Raw genomic sequence first — 20,470 nt, 5'->3', positions numbered from 1 at the left:
GAAGATTGAAAGTCTATTCTTTGGATCGGATCCAATATTTCTACCTTGGCTTTGGACCATCAAGTCCCAAATCAATTCTTCACTAACTCAAAACATGGGCCAGGATTTTACAGCTCCTCCCGCCCAGCGGGATATTACAGTCCCACCGAACCCCGAATGGGAATTTAAATGGCTCGCCTCATCCGTTATAAGGGGGAGACACGCCGTGGTGGGGCTGTAAAATTCTGGCTATGAGTTCATCAGGCAGATTTCTAGCTGTTAGATGTTACGAAAGGAGAAAGAAAGACTTGCATTTCTATAGCGAGTTTCATGGCCACCGAGTGTCCCAAAGCCCTTCCCAGTCAATGGGGAATTATTGAAATGTAATCACGGCTGTTATGTAGGAGACACATGGCAGTTAATTTGCACGCGGCCAGATCGCACAAACAGCAATGTGATAATGGCCAAATAATCTGTTTTGGTGATGTTGATTGAGGGGTAAATATTGGCCCTGGGACACTGGGGAGAACTCCCCCACTCCTCTTCAAAACGATGCCATGGGATCTTTTACATCTCTCAGAAACAGCAGACAGGGCCTTGGTTTAACATCTCATCCAAAAAACAGCACCATTGACAGTGCTGCATTCCCACAGCAGTGCACTGGAGTGTCAGCTTTGATTTTTGTGCTCAAGTTCTGGAGTGGGCCTTCAACCCACAACCTTCTGACTTCAGCAAGAGTACAACCAACTGAGACATGGCTGACAGACTTTGGGATGTGAGAAGGCATTAAATAAATGCAAGACTTTTCTTACTTTGCAAGATGAAAATACTGAACAGGTTGGGGCTCTTTTCTCTGGTAAAGGGAAGGATGAGGAGGTGACATGATAGACGCTTTTAAAAGTATGACGCGATTTGATTGGGTTGACATTAGGAAGGGCAGCAGGTGCATGGGAGCATCGCCAACTGCAAGTGGGTGTACCTACACCACATGGACTTCAAGAAGGCAGCTCACCACCACCTTCTCAAGGGCAATTAGGGATGGGCAATAAATGCTGGCCTAGCCAACAATGCCCACATCCCATGACAACAGATGAATTATTCGTGGAGCCTTACAGAGCTGGTTTGACTCCGACAATGAGCAGTACCCTCAGTGCAATGCGTTTGTGAAGATTCCAGTGTTCCACTGCTATTGCCACCATCAACCCCCCAACAAGCAGCATGTTGGTGTCCTTCAGGTACTGCATACACACCTGGAACAAAAAGCACACAGCAACACAACATCTCAGTGATGCAGTATAAAGTTGTGTTTGTTGTGTTGTGAGACTGAATGTGTGTGTTTATACAAGTGTGTGTGAGATCCACTCACTGAAACCAGCACCACTCCAGAAACTGGAAATATGACATTTATAAACAAATTGTTGGTTGTCTGATTTCTGACTCTGCTGTTTTGGAGTTGTAAATCCTCATGTGTTAAAACAGAGAGAGAGAGAAATCTTATGCAAATGGGTTAAACATTCACCCACTAATAAAGTTATATTTGGAAAGTGATAACAGAAGATCATGAGACAGTAACTAAATTGTTTTATTATCAGTTGATTGAAGTGGGAATATTTCCACAATGGAATTACTGCCAGGGAATGGTGCCTTATGGTTCAATCTGAGGAGTCAGCCATGGCCCAGATTCTCGTCTGTGTCAGCAGGTCGCAGGTTCAACCCCTACTTCAGAGACTTGAGCAGACAATCCAGGCGCGCACTCCAACTGCAGTACTGAGGGAATGCAGCACTGTCAGAGGGTCAGTACTGAGGGAGCGCTGCACTGTCAGAGGATCAGTACTGATGGAGTGCTACACTGTCGGAGGGTCAGTACTGATGGAGTGCTACACTGTCGGAGGGTCAGTACTGAGGGAGTGCTACACTGTCGGAGGGTCAGTACTGATGGAGTGCTACACTGTCGGAGGGTCAGTACTGAGGGAGTGCTGCACTGGTGGAGGGTCAGTACTGACAAAGTCTCGTGCTGTTACAGGGTCAGTACTAAGGGAATGCTTCACTGTCAGAGGGCCAGTACTGAGGGAGTGCTTCATTGTCGTTGGATCAGTACTGAAGGAGCGCTGCACTGTCAGAGGGTCAGTATTGAGGGAACGCTGCACTGTCAAAGGGTCAGTATTGAGGGAGCGCTGCACTGTCAGAGGGTCAGTATTGAAGGAGTTCTGTACTGTCAGAGGGTCAGTACTGAGGGAGTGCTGCACTGTCAGAGGGTCAGTACTGAGGGAGTGCCGCACTGTCGGAGGGTCAGTACTGGGGGAGTGCCGCACTGTCGGAGGGTCAGTACTGAGGGAGTGCCGCACTGTCGGAGGGTCAGTACTGAGGGAGTGCCGCACTGTCAGAGGGTCAGTACTGAGGGAGTGCCGCACTGTCGGAGGGTCAGTACTGAGGGAGTGCCGCACTGTTGTAGGGTCAGGACTGAGGAAGTGCTGCACTGTCGGAGGGCCAGTACTGAGGGAATGCTGCACTGCTAGAGGGTCAGTACTGAGGGAGTGCTGGTCTGTGGGAGGGGCTGAGTTTCGCATGAGACATTAACCCAAATCCTCATCTCTGGTTGATGTGAAAGATTCCGTGACGGAACTCGAAGAGCAGGGGGATTTTCTCTGTGTCTTGGTCAATGTTTATCCCTCGAGCTATATCACTATAACAGTTTATCTGGTCATCCGTCATATTGCTATTTGTGGGACTTTCTGTGTGGAAATTAGTTGACAAGTTTCTTACATGTCAGCAGTGACTGCACTTTAAATAAGCTTTCAAATTGCTGTGTGTTATAAAGGTTAGTTCATAGATCTCACTAAGAGATTCAGAGGGTGTAAGGTTGAACAGTAATGTTTATTGGTAACACATAACTACACGCACAAAGTAAAGCCTAGAATAAGAATACACTGGTCTCTGCATACTCACAGGCAGACCCAGGTCCCTTGTCATGTGACCTTTACATTACACTGTGTTGTACTGTTCTCCAGTCCCACATTAATCCTTGCTATGCCAAACATCCTTACATTACACCTCGTCCCAAGTCATTACCCAGCATACTTACAGTAATGTGCTACACCTTCTCGCCCCCTCAAGTCTCTGAATTTATAAATTCAGACTGTCTGGAGGCTCGACAATTCTTCCTGATCTCATTCTGGTCACATGGGAAGAGTGGCAGGCTCAGTTGCTTTGCACAAGCTTGGTTGATTTGCAGTTCGAATTATAGTATTCTGTGTTTCTGGCATTTGGTTGTCCTGTCCCAATAATTCGCTTTTTACACTCCTTGGAGTTGAACTTCTGTTTATCAACCACCCATCTGCTTTGTGCAGACACTTAGGCTTGTTCCGTTCCTTCCAGGCAGAGCGCTCATTCCATTCCTTCGTCGTATGAACATGGGTTTTCTGTTTCTGTGGGGTCCGCCATGATCTTTCTGGGAATTGACAGTGTATCCCACTCCGTTTGAATGTGCCTTGTCCATTAGCGCAACCTGCAGTTTGGTTTTTATCACCACACTATGTTCGTTTCTGTACCCTTGTACTTCACTGAGGTGTGCTCTGGTGAGTTTATGGGCTTTAAACTAAACAAGTGGGGGATGGTGATGAGTGATCAAGCTTGGGTACATGTAGCAAATCAAGGGGTAGAATCAAGGCAGGAGAGCAAAATAGTAACGTGGGAAATGAGGGTCAGAGAATGGCAGGAAGGGACAGAGAGAAAAAACCTAAGAACTCTCCAACAGTCTAGACTAGTGGAAGAATTTTCACCCCGTTGAGGCGGAAGTTCAGGAGCGGGTGCGTGCAGGCACGCCTCCAGTCAGCCCCCCGATCGAGGGCGCGCCGCCATTTTATATTGGCCTTTACATCTGGGCGGGGAGGGATTCCCTCAGCCGAGAGTGCGCTCTTTCGCGCACAGTGCTGCCTCAGGGAGATTGGCGCCAAATTCAAAAATGTGAAATATAGACAAATAAAATTTCCCTGACATGTCCATCCCTTTTAATTAAACTTTTATTAAATTTTTAAAAACCTCCATGAAACCTCATCCCGCCCATGGATGAGGTTTCACGCTTTTTCTGGAGCCCGCCAGCCTTAAGGTTGGACGGGCAGGCCCTTTAACTGCTTCAATTAGTTTTTAAATGGACATTGACAGGTCGGCGGGCGTACAGCTGATTTGGCAAGTGGGCCCTGCCCCCCGCTTGCCAAACTCAATATCCTGCCTTAGATGTTAGAAAGATAACGAAAAGACAAGACTAAATGCTCTGTATCTGAATACGTGTAGCATTCATAACAAAGTAATGGATTGTTAGTGCACATTGAAGTAAATAAGTATGACCTGCTAGCCATTACGGAGACATGGCTCAGGATGACAAGGATTGGGTCCTGAATATTGAGGGGTATATGACATTCAATAAGAACATGAAGCTAGGTAAAGGTAGATGGGTAGCAATGTTTATCAAAGATGGCATTGGCACAATAGTTAGAAATGATCTTGGTTCAGGAGATCAGAATGTAGAATCGGTTTGGGTGGAGATGAGGAATAATAGGGAAAAGAAGTCACTAGTGGGAATGGTCTACAGGCCCCCTAACAGTAACCACAAGGTAGGACAAAGTATACAAGAAGAAATATTGGTTACTTGTGATAAAGGGATGGCAATAATCATGGCTAATTTTAATCTACATGTAAACTGGAAAAATTAGATTGGCAGTAGCCTGGATGAGGAGTTTGAGGCTTTTGAGATAGTTTCTTACAGCAGCACATTCTGGAACCAACCAGAGAGCAGGTTATATTAGACTTGGTATTGTGTAGTGTGACAAGTTTAACTAATGACCTCAGAGCAAAGACACCCCTTGGTACCAGCGACCGCACTTAAGTGAGTGAAGTTTACATCCAGTTTGAAAGGGAGAAGGTTGGGTCTAAAACTAGTATTTTAAAATTAAATAAGAGCAACTATGTGGGCATGAAAGCTGAGCTAGCTGAAGTGAACTGAGATACTAGGCTAGGGGATAGATCAATAGAGAAGCAGTGGTAGACATTTAAGGGGTTATTTCGGAGTATTCAGAATAACTACATTCCTGTTATGAAGAAAAATTCTAAGGGGAGGACCCACCATCCGTGGTTAACTAAAGAAGTTAAGAAAAGCATCAAACTTAAGGAAAAAATATATAACTGCGCAAAGATGAGTGGCAGGCCAAATGATTGGTCAGAATATAAAGAATGGCAGAGAATGATTAAAAGGTTAATCAGGAGAACTAAATTAGAGCATGAGAGGAAGCTAACCAGAAATGTAAACAAGGATAGCAAGAGTTTCTACAGGTATTTAAAAAGGAAAAGAGTAATTAAAGTGAGTGCCGGTCCTCTAGATGTTGGCAATGGGGAGTTAATAGTAGATAATAAGGAAATGGCAGATGAAATAAACAAATATTTTGCTTCCGCCTTCACTATAGAGGATGCAAAAAACATTCCAGTAATAGCCATAAAACAGGAGGTGGAAGGGAGAGGGGAACTTGGTGAGATTACAATCACGAGGGAAGCGGTACTGAGTAAACTGATGGAGCTGTGGCTGACAAGTCTCCGGGTCCCAATGGACTTCATCTTAGGGTCTTAAAAGAGATGACTAATGAGGTAGTAGATGCATTGGTGTTAATTTTCCAAAATTTGCTAGATTTTGAAAAGGTTCCATCAGATTGGAAAGTAGCAAATGTAACCCCTCTATTTAAGAAGGGAGGGAGGCAGAAAACAGGAAACTATAGACCAGTTAGCTTGACGTCTGTCATGGGGAAGGTGTTAGAATTGATCATGAAAGAGGTTATAGCTGGGCACTTAGAGAAACTCAAGGTAATCAGGGAGAGTCGGCATGGTTTTATGAAAGGAAAATCGTGTTTAACCAATGTATTGGATTCTTTGAAGGAGTAATATGCACTGTGGATAAAGGAGAGCCTGTAGACATGCTGAACTTGGATTTCCAGATGGCATTTGATGAGGTGCCACATCAAAGCTTATTGCAGAAAATTAAAGCTCATGGTGTAGGGGGTAACATATTAGCATGGATATTGGCTGGCTGGCAGAAAATATAAGAGTATACATAAATGGTCCTTTTTCTGACTGGCAGAAAGTGACGACTGGAGTTCCACAGGGGTCTGTACTTTCCAAAGTGTCCCAGCCAGTCGTAGTTGAAACACTGCAGAGGTAGCTGGACATCACAGCACTAACAGCACTAACATGGTCACCCACCATCATGTGGTCTGTTTGAATATTGTCTTCCTTGGCCTGGAGTCTCCCTGGCTTTTTGTTGCATTATGAGCTGGGTAGTTGGGGTTGCTCCAAACTTGGCTTAACCTCAGCTTGTAAAGTAGACTGGTTTTGTTGGTGATTTTCAGACCGCCTGACTATTTGGATAGCCTTTTCTAGAGTCAGATCTTTTTTCTGTTTGCCAAAAGGGCATCATCAGCCACTCCGACTACTATTCAGTCTCGTATGAGCTCTGACTCAAGGTCGCCAAAGTCCTAGCCTTTAGCCAATCTGTATAATTTGTTTATGAAAGAATCAGTGGGATCTCCAGGCTGTTGGACTCGCTTGTTGAACTTTGCTCACTCTAAAATTTTGTTACTTCTTAAACTAAGGTAAGTATCAAAGGATTTCAGAACATCTTCAAACTAGCCTCTGACCTACTCTTGTAGCCACAGTATTTATATGGCTAGTCCAGTTCAGTTTCTGGTCAATGGTAACCCCCAGGATGTTGATAGTGGGGGATTCAGCGATGGTAATGCCATTGAATGTCAAAGGGAGATGGTTAGATTCTCTCTTCATGGTCATTGCCTGGCACTTGTGTGGTGCGAATGTTACTTCCCACTTGTTAGCCCAAGCCTGGATAATGTCCAGGCCTTGTTGCATTTGGACATGGACTACTTCAGTGTCTGAGGAGTCGTGAATGGTGCTGAACATTGTGCAATCATCAGCGAACACCCCCTTCTGACCTTATATTGGAAGGAAGATGAAGCAGCTGAAGATATTTGAGCCAAGGACACTACCCTGAGGAACCGCTGTGGCAATGTCCTGGAGCTGAGGTGATTGACCCCCAAAAACCACAACCATTATAATCACAGCTGAGAAGCAGGAGTGGGAAATTCTTAGCCCTACACACCATCACTACATATTGAGCACATGGAATTTTCAGCAAATTTGAAAACAAGGAACACAAACTCACCCCCTTCCCTCCCTCCCTCCACACCCCAGCACTGACCAGTTGCCCCCAGCACTGTCCATAGCCCCCTGTTCTGATCATTTACCCCCAGATCTGACTGTTTACCCCCAGAACTGTCCATTAGTCCCCAGTTCTGACCATTTACACCCAGCACTGTCCATTGGCCCCCAGTTTTGACTATTTACCCTCAGCTCTGACTGTTTACCCCCAGAACTGTCCATTAGTCCCCAGTTCTGAACATTTACCCCCAGCACAGACCATTTACCCCCAGCACTGTCATTGGCCCCCAGTTTTGACCATTTACCCTCAGCTCTGACTGTTTACCCCCAGAGCTGTCCATTAGTCCCCAGCTCTGACCATTTACCCCCGGCACTGACCATTTACCCCCAGCTCTGACCATTAGTCCCAGTCTGACCTGCGTGCTCTTTAAGTCACTTGTGTAAACAAGAAAAATTGCCACCCATATGCCGGCAACTTACCTGTGATGATTCCATGATTCCGAACATTGGGAAAAGTAGCACAGGAATCAGGGCCGTGACGGCCAGCGGGAGTGCTTCTGTGCACCAGTACGCGGCCATGAGTATGATTGTGAAGCCACAGTAAGCTTCCTAAAACAAGAAAAAGAGGAGCACTCAGCGACAACATCTGCCTTTCAACCCTTTCAGAATTATATCTGGAATCTTACAACACAGAAAGAAACCATTTGGCCCATTGTGTCTGTGCTGGCCCTTTGAGAGAGCTATCCATTTAGTCCCAATGCACCTCACTCTTTCCCCACCCCAGCAATTTTTTTCATTTATCCAATTCTTTTTTGATGGTTGTTATTGAATCTGTTTCCACCGCCCTTTCAGGCAGCGCGTTCCAGATCACAACAACTTGTTGCCTACAAATATCCTCATCTCCTCCTCTTGTTCTCTCGTCTCACCACAAAACTGAAACCTTTCATTCCTGGTATCACTCAGGTGTATCCCCTCTGCCCCCTGGGTCCTGCTGCCAATTATCTTCAATCTGTGTCCCTCTGCTTACTGATCCTTCAACCATTGGAAACACTTTCTCCTGTTTACTCTATCTATATTCTTCACGGTTTTGAACACCTCAATTAAACCTCCCCCTAACTCTCTGCTTTAAGGACAACAATCCCAGCTTCCCCTGTGTCTCCACATAACTGAAGTCCCTCAATCATGGAACCATTCCAATCAATCTCCTTTGCACTCTCCAAGGGCTTGACATCCTTCCTAAAGTACAGTGCCCAGAATTGAACACAGTACTCCTTTTGGGGCCTAACCACTGTTTCATAAAGGTTCAAAGGTCCCTGCTTTTGTACCCTAATCTTCTGAATAAAGCCAAGAATCCCATATGATTTTTTAAAACCTACCCAACCTGTCCTGCCACCTTCAAAGATTTGTGTATGTACAAACCATCAGCCTCCCGGATCCAACACTCCCTTTAAAATAAGTGAAATGATCTTATTATTAGCGGTTCCATAGTGAATAATGTGAAAAGGAGGGTCTTGTGGTGCTGTGGGCAGCGTCTCTGCCTCTGGGCCTGAAGCTTTGGGTTTGAGTCCCAGTCCAGGACTTAATGGCCAAGGAAGGTGCATTCACAACGTGGCCAAACAGGTTGAGTATCAACCCACAAATTCTTCCAACACATGCCAATGACAGGCGATAAGAGTGGAAGAGATCCCTGATCATCCATCATAGCTTCAGACCACAGAATGCATGTGAAAGTGCGTGTTGCCGCAGCAGCTCGGACTGCCTGAATGAACTGTGACACACCACCAGTGAATAATGTAAACACTGTATACTGTAACCTAGACAATATAACATAGTCTCTCTAATATACTCCAATATATTACAATATTATTCCATCAAGCCATTAAAAAGCAAACCAAGGACCCTCTGGTCATTTCCAGAAGGATAGGCTTGAAAAGCAGAACAGTTATGTTACACGACTCTCAAAGCTTGATTAGACCACGCTTGGAGCACTGTGCACAGTACAGATCTCGCTATTATAAAAAGGATGTAGAGGCACTGGAGAAGATGCAAAGATTAGGATGATACCAGAACTGAGAGGTTAGAACTATCAGGAAAGATTAAACAGTCTGGGGCTCTTTTCATAGAAAAGAGAAGGCTGAGTGCTGACCTATTCAAGGGTTATAAAAGGGTTCGTTAGGGTCAACGTAGGGATGTTTCTACTTGTGGGAGAGACCAGAACTGGTGGCCATCAATATAAAATAGTAACTACCAAATCCAATGGGGAATACAGGACAAACCTCTTCACCCGGAGAGTGGTGAGAATGTGGAACTCACGACCACAGGGAGTGGTTGAGGTGAACACTATAGATTCATTGAAGGGGAAGCTGGATGAACAATAATTTTGCTTTGCCCTTTACCAGGCCAATGACTTTTATCTTTTATCTTCAATTTGGCGGCAGCTTTGCTGGTCAGGCCTTGGACCTGCCTGAGGAACCGGCCTGTTCCCGACATGACTTTTGATGTCCGGCAACCCTATTCAAATAAGGCACCGTCTCACTGACCCGTCCCCCGCCCCAGACTCCCGCGGGGTCAGCCCCAAACAACACAATCCCAGCCCACAGGCAGAGTGGTTTATCCCCTGCCAAAATCCCACTAACATGGGTATAGGAGATTCACTTACTGTGATTATTACCTGTCAGATATCACCATGTGCGAATTATGTGAGAAACTCAAATAAAACGCAAAGGGATGAGGGTCAATGAACTACAGAGGAAACCTGCCAAGCGACAATGGCCAGCATTTTCTGTGCCCGCTGGCGTGTCTGGTGGTGTGAGCAGACAATATGGCACGATCGGTTTCACAATGGCATGAAACCAGTTTGCAATCATCTGCTCCGCACGCCAATGGCGGGCTGCATTTTCCACCATCGGACGTCAGGAACTTCATTGTAATACATCAGCGGATCATTATAAGGCCAGCCTGCCAGATTCATCCCGCACCCCACCCCACCCCCGCTGGATCGTCCACCCACGTCGGCAGGAACACACGCCTACCTTGCTTTGGACAGCACTCGTGGCCATCAGTGCCAGGCTTCACAGGCAGCACCACATCACTTTTAGTGGGGGATCATGGGCAGGTCTCTACCTACCAGATCAGCCGTGTGTTGGCTGTTCAACTGCTGCAGGGCTAGGGCTTGATGGGAAAAGGGCAGAGGAGGCCCCAGGCAAGGGAAGAGGCTGCAGGGCAAGGGCTGTACTGGGGAAGGGGGGGTATCCCAGGGTGGGTGTGGGGGTACGTATTGATCTGTGGAAGTGGCCTCAAGATGCTGAGGGCTGAGGAGGCAGTCTCCAGAGGAGATGAGGCCAGATGGAGATGTGAGGGTATGTGTGTTAGAGAATGGGTGGTGGTGTCCCTTGAGCTGGCAGAGAGTGAGATGCCAGTGAATGTGTGATGGGCTTGAGTATGTGAGTTTAGAGTGATGAGATGGTTACCGTACCCTGGCAGCATGGATCATTCGTCCTCTACCTGCAGTGGATGGACAACCAACCACCGCTGCCACCACCTGCCATGCCGGATTGGTGATGCTGCTGCCCATCCTGTGGCCAGAGCGGGGATAGAATGCATCATGGGAGGCCTCCACGGCGTCCAAATTGCATTCCAGTGATGCGTTATTAAACCTGGGGGCTACAGTCTTTTTGTGTTTCGTGGACATCTTCCCTGCAGTAGCTGTGAGCTGGAAGCACTGAGATGTATACACGTAACTGGAAATTAAGTATGGCGCTTGGCGTGATGAAGCGGCGGGTGATGGTATGGCGGGCGAATGAGAGCCCACCTGCCATGGAAATGACGTGTATCTCGGGAACGCATAAGTAATGCGGCCGGTTTGGGGCGATACAGCGTGAAAACCCACCATCGCGGCCGGAGAGTAAAACGTCCAGTATGTTCTCTGATTACCGTTTACAATCACCCATCAAAACGAGAAACTAGATCAACTTGACCTCGAATTAATCTAAGCCTTGATATCCAGAATACAGAACAATTGTCCTTTCATAATCTTAAAGGGGAACATTCTTGTATGTAAGCAGCTCAATCATTCCTGCTACGCTGCTTGTTATAACGTTCCTGTTTAAATATATCACTGTGTCACCAACTAGCAGCTCTACAGGAGATTCTCAATATTCTATAATTCACTACATTGTGTATATTTTATTATCAGTCCTTGGGTTGTGCTCATCGCTGGCTGGGCCAGCATTTATTGCCCATCCCCGTTTGCTGAGCTGCCTTCTTGAACTGCTGCAGTCCATGTGGTGTAGGTACGCCCACAGTGCTGTTAGGGAGGGAGTTCCAGGATTTTGACCCAGCGACAGTGAAGGAACGGCGATATATTTCCAAGTCAGGATGGTGAGTGGCTTGGAGAGGAACTTGCAGGTGGTGGTGTCCCCATGTATCTGTCGCCCTTGTCCTTCAAGGTGGTAGAGGTTGTGGGTTTGGAAGGTGCTGTCAAAGGGGCTTTGGTGAGCTGCTGCAGTGCATCTTGTACATACAACACACTGCTGACACTGTGTATTGGTGGTGGAGGGAGTGAATGTTTAAGATGGTGGATGGGATACCAATCAATTGTGCTGGTGCTTCTAGATGATGTCCAGGAATTATAATTAGTGAGAGCATTTTACAATGTTTATCATTAAAGAAATAAAAATTATGGAAGAAATAAGTAAATAAATTGTAACTAAACATTTGGTACAGTATGTGAGATGTGTTAGCAGGACATTGGAAAGGTTACTCTAATTAGGCCAAGCTTGTAACAAAGAGAATGTTATAATCATGGGGGACTTTAATCTTCATATGGACTGGACCAATCAAGTTAACAAAGGTGATCTGGAAGATGACTTTTGTGACAGTTTCCAGGAGCGATACATTTTGGAACAAACTAGGGGTGAAGCTATTTTAGATCTACTATTGTCCAATGAAGCAGGGTTAATCAGTAATCTCATAGTAAACGATCCACAAGGAAATAGTGATCAAAATACAATTGAATTTCAGAATAAGTTTGAAAGCGACATACTCCAATCTCAAACATGAATCTTAAACTTAAACAAAGCCAATTATATAGGTATGAGGGACAGCTGGATAAGATTGATTAAACAATGGGAAACATTTTTTAAGAATTCAAAAAGTTCCACAAAAATACAGTCCATTAAAAAACAAAAACTCAGCAAGATAGATCCAACCCTAGCTTAAAAGCAAAATACTGCAAATGCTGGAATTCAGAAAGTGCTGGTAAAACTCAGCAGGTCTGGCAGCATCTGTGGAGAGAGACCCTAGGTTAATTGGAAACTTAAGGATAATATTTGACTAAACAAAGAAGCTTATACTATTGCAAAGAATAGGAGTAAGTCTGAGGATTGGAAGTGTTTTAGAAATCGGCAAAGAGCTACTGAAAAGTTGATAAAAAGGGGAAAAATAAAATATGACAGTAAACTAGCCAGAAATATGAAAAACAATTGTTAGAGTTCTTATAAGTATATAAAAAGGAGAGTAACTAAAGCAGAAGCATGTATCACGGAGAATGAGGAAATGGCAGAGACATTGAAGAAATATTTTGTGTGTCTTCACAGTAGAAGACAAAACTTACATAGCGGAAATGGGCAGTAACTTAGGGGTTAATGAAAATGAGGAACATTTGAGGCTGGGATTTGCTATTGGTCTGGAGTCACGTGTAGGCCAGACCAGGTAAGGATGGCAGATTTCCTTCCCTAAAGGGCATCAGTGAACCTGATGGGTTTTTACAACAATCAACCCATGGTTCACTTTGAGTTCCAGATTTTTATTGAATTCAAATTTCACCATCAGCCATGGTGGGATTTGAACCTGGGTCTCCAGAAAATTACCCTGGGTCTCTGGAATATTAGTCTAGTGACACAATACCACTATGCCACCACCTCCCCATGATATCAGTAGAGAAAAAGAACTGGGGAAACCTAGGGTACTAAATTCCAACAAATCCCCAGGCCAAACGATGGCCGCATTCTAGGGCTCGAAGAGAGATAACTACAAAGATTGTGGATATGCTAGATATGACTTTCCAAAGTTACTTAGGTTCGGGAACAGTCATCAGATTGGAAGTTAACAACTTTAACACCAGTTTTCAACAAAGGAGGGAGAGACTAAAGAGGGATAAAATGGTTTTACAAAAGGGAAATCGTGTTTGACAAATTTATTAGCGTTTTTAAGGATCTAACTAGCAGATTAGAAAAAGGGAAACCAGTAGATGTGTTATACTTGGATTTCCAAAAGGCATTTGATAAGGTGCCACACAAAAAGTTAATACACAAGATAAGGGTTCATGGAGCTCGGGGTGATATATTAGCATGGATAGAGGATCGGTTAACAAGAGACAGAGAGTAGGGATAAATGGGGCATTTTCAAATTGGCAGGCTGTGACAGTGGAGTGCCACAATGATCATTACTAGGGCCTCAGCTATTTACAATCTATATTAACAACGTAGACGAAGAGACAGGGAGTAATACTGCATCCGCAGTATTTTGCTTTTGTTGTAATTTATCAAAAGGTGCTTACATTACGGAGCTAGATGGGCATGTCAGCTATGAGGAGGACACAAAGAGGCTACAAAGAAATATAAACAGGTTAAGTGAATGGCCAACAAGGTGGTAGATGGAGTATATTTGAGTATGTGTGAAGTTATTTACTTTTGTAGTAAGAATAGAAAAGCAAAATATTTTTTAAGAGTTGTGAAACTTGTAAATGTTGATGTTCACAGAGACTTGGGTGTACCTGTACAAAAAGCATACAGGTACAGAAAGCCATTAGGAAACGAATGGCATGTTGACCTTTATTCTCAGAATATTGGAGTACAAGAATAAGGAAGAATTGCTACCACAGTACAGGGTTATGGTGAAACCACACCTGGAGTACTGTATGCAGTTTTGGTCTCTGAAAGGATGTACTTGCATTGCAGGTAGTACAGTGAAGGTTTGCTGGATTGAGAGGGTACCTGGAATGATAGGGTTACCTATGAAGAGAGGCTGAGTAAATTGGGTCTATGCTCACCAGAGTTTAGAAGAATGAGGGACGATCACATTGAAATGTACAAAATTCTGAGGGGGTTTGATAAGGTGGATGCTGAGAGATTGTTTCCATTGGTCGGGGAACCTAAAACACGGGGGCACAGTCTCCGGATAAGGGGCTGATCAATTAGGACTGAGATGAGGAGAAATTTCTTCACTTAAAGGGTTGTGAATCTTTGGAATCCTCTACCCCAGGGTGTTGTGGATGCTGCATAGTTGAATACATTTGAGGCTGGGATAGACAAATTTTGTGTCTCAGGGAATTAAGGGATATGGCGGGAAAATGGAGTTGTAACCCAAGGTCAGTCATGATCGTATTGAATGGTGGAGCAGGTTCGAGGAGCTGTGTGGTCATCTCCTGCTCCTATTTCTGATGTTATTATGTTCAGAGTCAACACAGATTTAGGGAAAGGAAATCATGAATGACAAATCTATGAGAGATTTTTGAGGATACAATGATCAGGTCAAGCAAAGGGGAACCAGTAGATGTTGTATATTTAGATTTTCAAAAAAGGTGCCACCCAAAAGGTCATTACAAAAATAGGCCTCATGGGATTGGGGTAATATATTAGCAAGGGTTGAGGGTTGGTTAACAGACAGAAAACAGAAAGTGAGAATAAACAGGTCATTTTCATGTTGCCAGATTGTTACTAGTGGGGTACCACAAGGGTCAGTGCTGGGTCTCAGCTATTTACAATCTATATAAATAGATGAGGGGACCAAGAGTAATGTATCCAAGTTTACTAATGGCACAAAGCTAGATGGGAAAGTTAGCTGTGAGAAGGATGCAAAAAGATTACAAGGAGATATAGACAGGATAAGTGAATGGGTAAAAAGGGACAATTTGAATATAATGACCAGGATTTTACAGCCCTGTCGTGGCGTGTCTCCCCCGCGGCGGATGCTGTGAGCCATTTAAATCTCCATTCAGTTTGGCGGGACCGCTGAGCGGGAGGGGCCATAAAATCCTGGCCCATGTGTTATCCACTTTGGGAGGAAGAATAGAAAAGCAGAATATTTTTTAAATGGTGAGAGATTTGGAAATGTTGATATTCAGAGGGACCTGGGTGTCATTGCACAGTTCAGAAAGTTAACATGCAGGTACAACAAGCAATTAGGAAAGAAAATGTAATGATAGCCTTGATTGCAATGGGGTTGGAATATAAGAGTAAAGAACTCTTGCTGCAATTAAATAGGGTCTTGGTGAGACCTCACTGTGTACAGTTTTGGTCTCCTTACCTAAGGAAAGATACACTTGCCTTTGAGGAGATGCAACAAGGGTTCACTGGGATTCCTGGGTTGGGAGCGTTGCCCTGTGAGGAGGGATTGAGTAAACTGGGTCTATACTCCCTGGAGTTTATTGGTGGTGAACTCGTTGAAACAGAAAATCCTTAAGGAGCTTGAGAAGATCGATGCCACAATCTCAGGATAAGGGGTCAGCAATTTCGGATGGAGGTGAGGAAAAATTTCTTCTCTCAGAGAATTGTGAATCTTTTTGTGTACTAAGGGAATTAAGGATATAGGGTTAGTGCGGGAATCTGGAGATGAGGCAGAAGATCAGTCATGATCTTATTGAATGGCAAAGGAAGGTGCCGAATGGCCTCCTCCTGCTCCTATTCACTTATGTTTTGATGTGTCCTGACATTCAGTGTCTGCCTACCAGGTCTCAATGCAACAAATTACATTCATATAGCACGTTTAATGTAGTAAATGTCCCAAGGTGGGACATTTGTTACACAATGTTTATTGTCACACATGGTGGCAATAAAATTTGACACCTTGCCACATAAGGAGGTTTTGGCCTGGATTTTCATCCTTGAGGCAAGCAGGGGGAGTTGGGGAAATTCCCGGTTCGGACCGCCTCGAGTGAAAGTGCCCGCAAACGTGGAATCTTCACTTCATGGGTGCAGGCTGGAATCAGGTCAGTTGTCCCGGGAAGAAGTGTGGAGGTAGTCACGGCAGCTGCCAGGGACCTTGGGACTTTGTCTCAGCTAAAATAAAAACACAAAGACCCTCTGTCCCCTACCCCCCACACTCCCCTCACCCCACAAACACTCTCATCAATGTCACCTCATTCCCCCCAACCAACCCCCAAGGGCCCTCATGCCCCCATGCCCCTCTACCCACCCCCTATGTCACCTCATTCCCCCTATGCCAAACTCCTCCATCCCCATGGACCCACTGAACACTTTCTAGAACCAATGAACCCCCATAGTATAAACTGGGGATGTGTAAAAAAAAACTCTTGAAGAAAAGTCATTCGTTGAGAAGTTTCTCCTGTTGAAAAAAGTCTGAAGTGCAAACTAATAAAAGTGTTAATCATCCAGGCCCTTTGAAGTTTCAAAAACCACAAACCACAAACCACAGGAGACGAATGCATTTAACTTGCGTAAACAAGCATTGTGAACTTGTCAGCAGAGATCAGAAAGCCTGAGCTGTCAATCAAAGAAAGTTTCCTCTGGGGTGCATTAGAATACCTGTCTGGGTTCTCAGTCAGGCTTCAGTATGTATCAAATCAGCTGCTTTGTCCTTGAAAGAAGGAACCCTGCCGTCCTTACCCAGTCTGAGCCTGTACTACAAAACACTTACAATATTACAACATTACAAACTCTTCAAAAGTTCTTCACTGGCTGCAAAGCACGTTGGAATGTTCAGAGCTCCTGAACGGGGCTATAGAAATGCAAGTTCTTTCTTTCCAGTGTGACTCCAGTCCCAGAGCAGCATGGATTAACTCCTAACAGTAAGCCACTGAGCTGGATGCAAGCCGTTCCATAGGGATCCCAGACCACAGCCCACACCACCTTCTCAAAGGAGAATAGGGACATCCTGTGAATTCCAGAATTCCCAGCAACACCCAACACCCTGAACTGATCATTTAACATGTCCTGGGCTCTGGGAGAAAATTCATTTCAAAGCTTGATGAAAAGCTGAAATAACTATCTGCCCACTATGCAGACATTGAACAGATGAGCAGCTTGATTTCCCCACTATTTCATTCCCGAACACAACGGAACTCTAACAGAGGCATAGACAGATGATGACTGAGGTTTATGGAAGCTGGTGTCGCATTGCATTGGCGTTGAACCCCATCAAACACTCCCAGCACAGGTACAACACAGGGTTAGATACAGAGTAAAGCTCATTCTACACTGTCCCCATCAAACACTCCCAGCACAGGTACAACACAGGGTTAGATACAGAGTAAAGCTCATTCTACACTGTCCCCATCAAACACTACCAGGACAGTTACAGCACGGGGTTAGATACAGAGTAAAGCTTCCTCTACACTGTCCCCATCAAACACTCCCAGGACAGGTAGAGCACGGGGTTAGATACAGAGTAAAGTTCCCTTTGCACTGGCCCAACAAACACTCCCAGGACAGGTACAGCACGGGGTTAGATATAGAGTAGAGCACCCTCCTCACTGTCCCCATCAAACTCTCCCAGGACGGGTACAGCACAGGATTAGATACAGAGTACAGCTCTCTCTACACTGCCCACATCAAACACTCTCAGGACAGGGACAGCATGAGGTTAAGTACAGAATAAAGCTCCCTCTACACTGTCCCCATCAAACACTCCCAAGTCAGGTACAGCACGGTGTTAGATACAGAGTAAAGCTCCATCTACACTGACTCAATCAAACATTCCCAGGAGAGGTACAGCACACATTTAGATACAGAGTAAAGCTGCCTCTATACTACCCACATCAAACACTCCCAGGGCATGTACAGCACAGAGTGAAGCACAGAATAAAGCTCCCTCTACAGTGTCCCCATCAAACACTCCCACATCAGGTACAGCACAGGGTTAGATACAGAGTAAAGCTCCCTCTACACTGTCCCCATCAAACACTCCCAGGACAGGTACAGCATGGGGCTAGATACAGAGTAAAGCTCCCTCTACACTGTTCCCATCAAACACTTCCAGGACTGGTGCAGAACGGGTTAGATAAAGAGTAAAGCTCCATCTATACTGTCCACATCAAACACTCCCAGGATAGGTACAGCACGGGGTCAGGCACAGAGTAAATCTACCTCTACACTGTCCCCATCAAACCCTCCCAGGACATGTACAGTACAGGATTAGATACAGTTTTTAAGCTCCCTCCACACTGTCTCCATCAAACACACCCAGGACAGGTACAGCATGAAGTTAGACACAGAGTAAAGCTCCCTCTACACTGTCCGCATCAAACACTCCCACGAGCGGTACAGCACAGGTTTAGATGTAGAATAAATCTCCCTCTACACTGTCTGCATCAACCCCTCCCAAGGCAGGTGCAGCATGGAGTTAGACACAGAGTGAAGCTCCCTCTACACTGTCCACATCAAACACTCCCAGGGCAGGTACAGCACGGGATTAGACACAGAGTAAATCTCCCTCTACACTGTCCACATCAAACACTCCCAGGGCAGGTACAGCACGGGGTTAGATACAGAGTAAAGTACCCTCTACACCGTCCCCATCAAACCCTCCCAGGACGGGTACAGCACGGGGTTAAGTACAGAATAAAGCTCCCTCTACACTGTCCTCATCAAACACTCCCAGGATATGTACAGTACAGGATTAGATACAGTCTAAAGCTCTCTCTACACTTTCTCCATCAAACACACCCAGGACAGGTACAGCATGGAGTTAGACACAGAGTAAAGCTCCCTCTACACTGCCCACATCAAACACTCCCAGGTCAGGTACAGCACGGGGTTAGATACAGAGTAAAGCTCCCTCTACACTGCCCCCATCAAATACTCGCAGGACAGGTACAGCACAGGGTTAGATACAGAGTAAAGCTCCCTCTACACTGTCTGCATCAAAAACTCCCAGGACAGGTACAGCACAGGGTCAGGCACAGAGTAAAGTTCCCTCTACACTGTCTGCATCAAAAACTCCCAGGACAGGTACAGCACAGGGTTAGATACAGAGTAAAGCTCCCTCTACACTGGCTGCATCAAAAACTCCCAGGACAGGTACAGTACAGGGTTAGATACAGAGTAAAGCTCCCTCTACACTGTCCCATCAAACACTCCCAGGATAGGTACAGCATGGGGTTAGATACAGAGTAAATCTCCCTCTACACTGTCCCCATCAAACACTCCCAGGACAGGTACAGCACATGGTTAGATACAGAGTAAAGCTCCCTCTACACTGTCCCATCAAACACTCCCAGGGTAGTTGGCACCACTGGGCTAGATAGAGAGTAATGCTTCCTTTCTGTCTCTCTCTCTCTCTCTCTCTCTCGCAATATCCCTTTTCCTCACTGTTGTTATTGATTTCCAAGACACACAATCAAACTTTCCTCCCTAAATCTCTCCCACTCTCTACATGGCTTTCCTGCTTTAAGACTCTCCTTAAAACCTACCTCACTGTCCAAACTTTTGGTCATTTGCCCTAATATCGCATTCTGTGTTTCAGTGTCACACTTTCTGTAATGGTCCTATGAAGCGCTTGGGATGTTTCATTCCTCTAATGGTGTTATATAAATACAAGTTGCTCTTGTTGAAATATGGTTATTCCCGGTGCTTGAGTCAGGATGAAAGAATTTCAGAATACCTCCTTAAAAAGGTGCAGTCACCTGGGCATCACCCTCGCCTGTAAACAGGCCCCATGGGTGTGAAATCAGTACCACCCTCTCTGCCACTGCCGGATCCACACACGATGGTAATGCCTCTTCCTAAACACTCCCGCACTCCCTCCAATTAGTCTGCCTGCTGGAACCTGCACATGAGGCCGCTGGCAGCTTTTGAGCGCTCTCACCTTACCTTTGTCGCAATGACCAGAGGCAGGGGTAACAATAGAAGTGGAACCAGGAATATAACCAGCTGGCTTCTGAAAGCCCAGACAATTCTCCAACAGGAATCCATTGCTTCAGGCAGTGTCTGAACACACGCCTCTTCAACACCGTGTGAGCTGCATCAGAGCAGAGGGCAGGAGTGCTTTATCTATAACAGAGAAGCAATTAAACATTAACCTACCCATTTTTAACCTGCCAGCAGAATATTTTGACCTCAATGGGAGGGGCAGGCATTACAGAATTTATGAGTACCATAGCAGCTTCCTGAAGGAGCAAAGTGTCACAATGTTGGTTTCCAATGTGCGGGAGTTTGTGGGCTAGAGTTTGGATTGTATTAACAAAGTTTTCATCTCCCAGACTGGCCGACTGTTCACACCGGCCCCTCTACCTCCCTGGACTCATTCAAATGTCAGTCCT

General features: G+C 45.3%; 1 protein-coding gene across 2 annotated transcripts in view; it reads right to left on the bottom strand.

Moving 5' to 3' along the window:
• The window catches only part of LOC144684466 (solute carrier family 13 member 2-like), a 39,555-nt gene extending 19,376 nt beyond the window's left edge, over window positions 1-20,179 (bottom strand). Inside the window, exons 1-3 of one of the 2 annotated variants that reach the window (XM_078548272.1) lie at window positions 20,022-20,179; window positions 7,672-7,800; window positions 1,093-1,229 (exon numbers count right to left, since the gene is read on the bottom strand). In XM_078548272.1, coding sequence (XP_078404398.1) covers window positions 1,093-1,229; window positions 7,672-7,800; window positions 20,022-20,123 — 368 coding nt within the window. In that variant the 5' untranslated portion in view covers window positions 20,124-20,179. Of the gene's footprint in view, window positions 1-1,092; window positions 1,230-7,671; window positions 7,801-20,021 lie in introns of those variants that run through there. The other variant, XM_078548273.1, reaches the window with a different exon arrangement.
• Between the last annotated feature and the right edge of the window lie 291 nt (window positions 20,180-20,470).

Source organism: Cetorhinus maximus, chromosome 9 (assembly GCF_964194155.1).
Source record: "Cetorhinus maximus chromosome 9, sCetMax3.hap1.1, whole genome shotgun sequence".
Lineage (NCBI taxonomy): Eukaryota > Metazoa > Chordata > Chondrichthyes > Lamniformes > Cetorhinidae > Cetorhinus > Cetorhinus maximus.
This window is presented reverse-complemented; position numbering and strand designations above follow the sequence as displayed.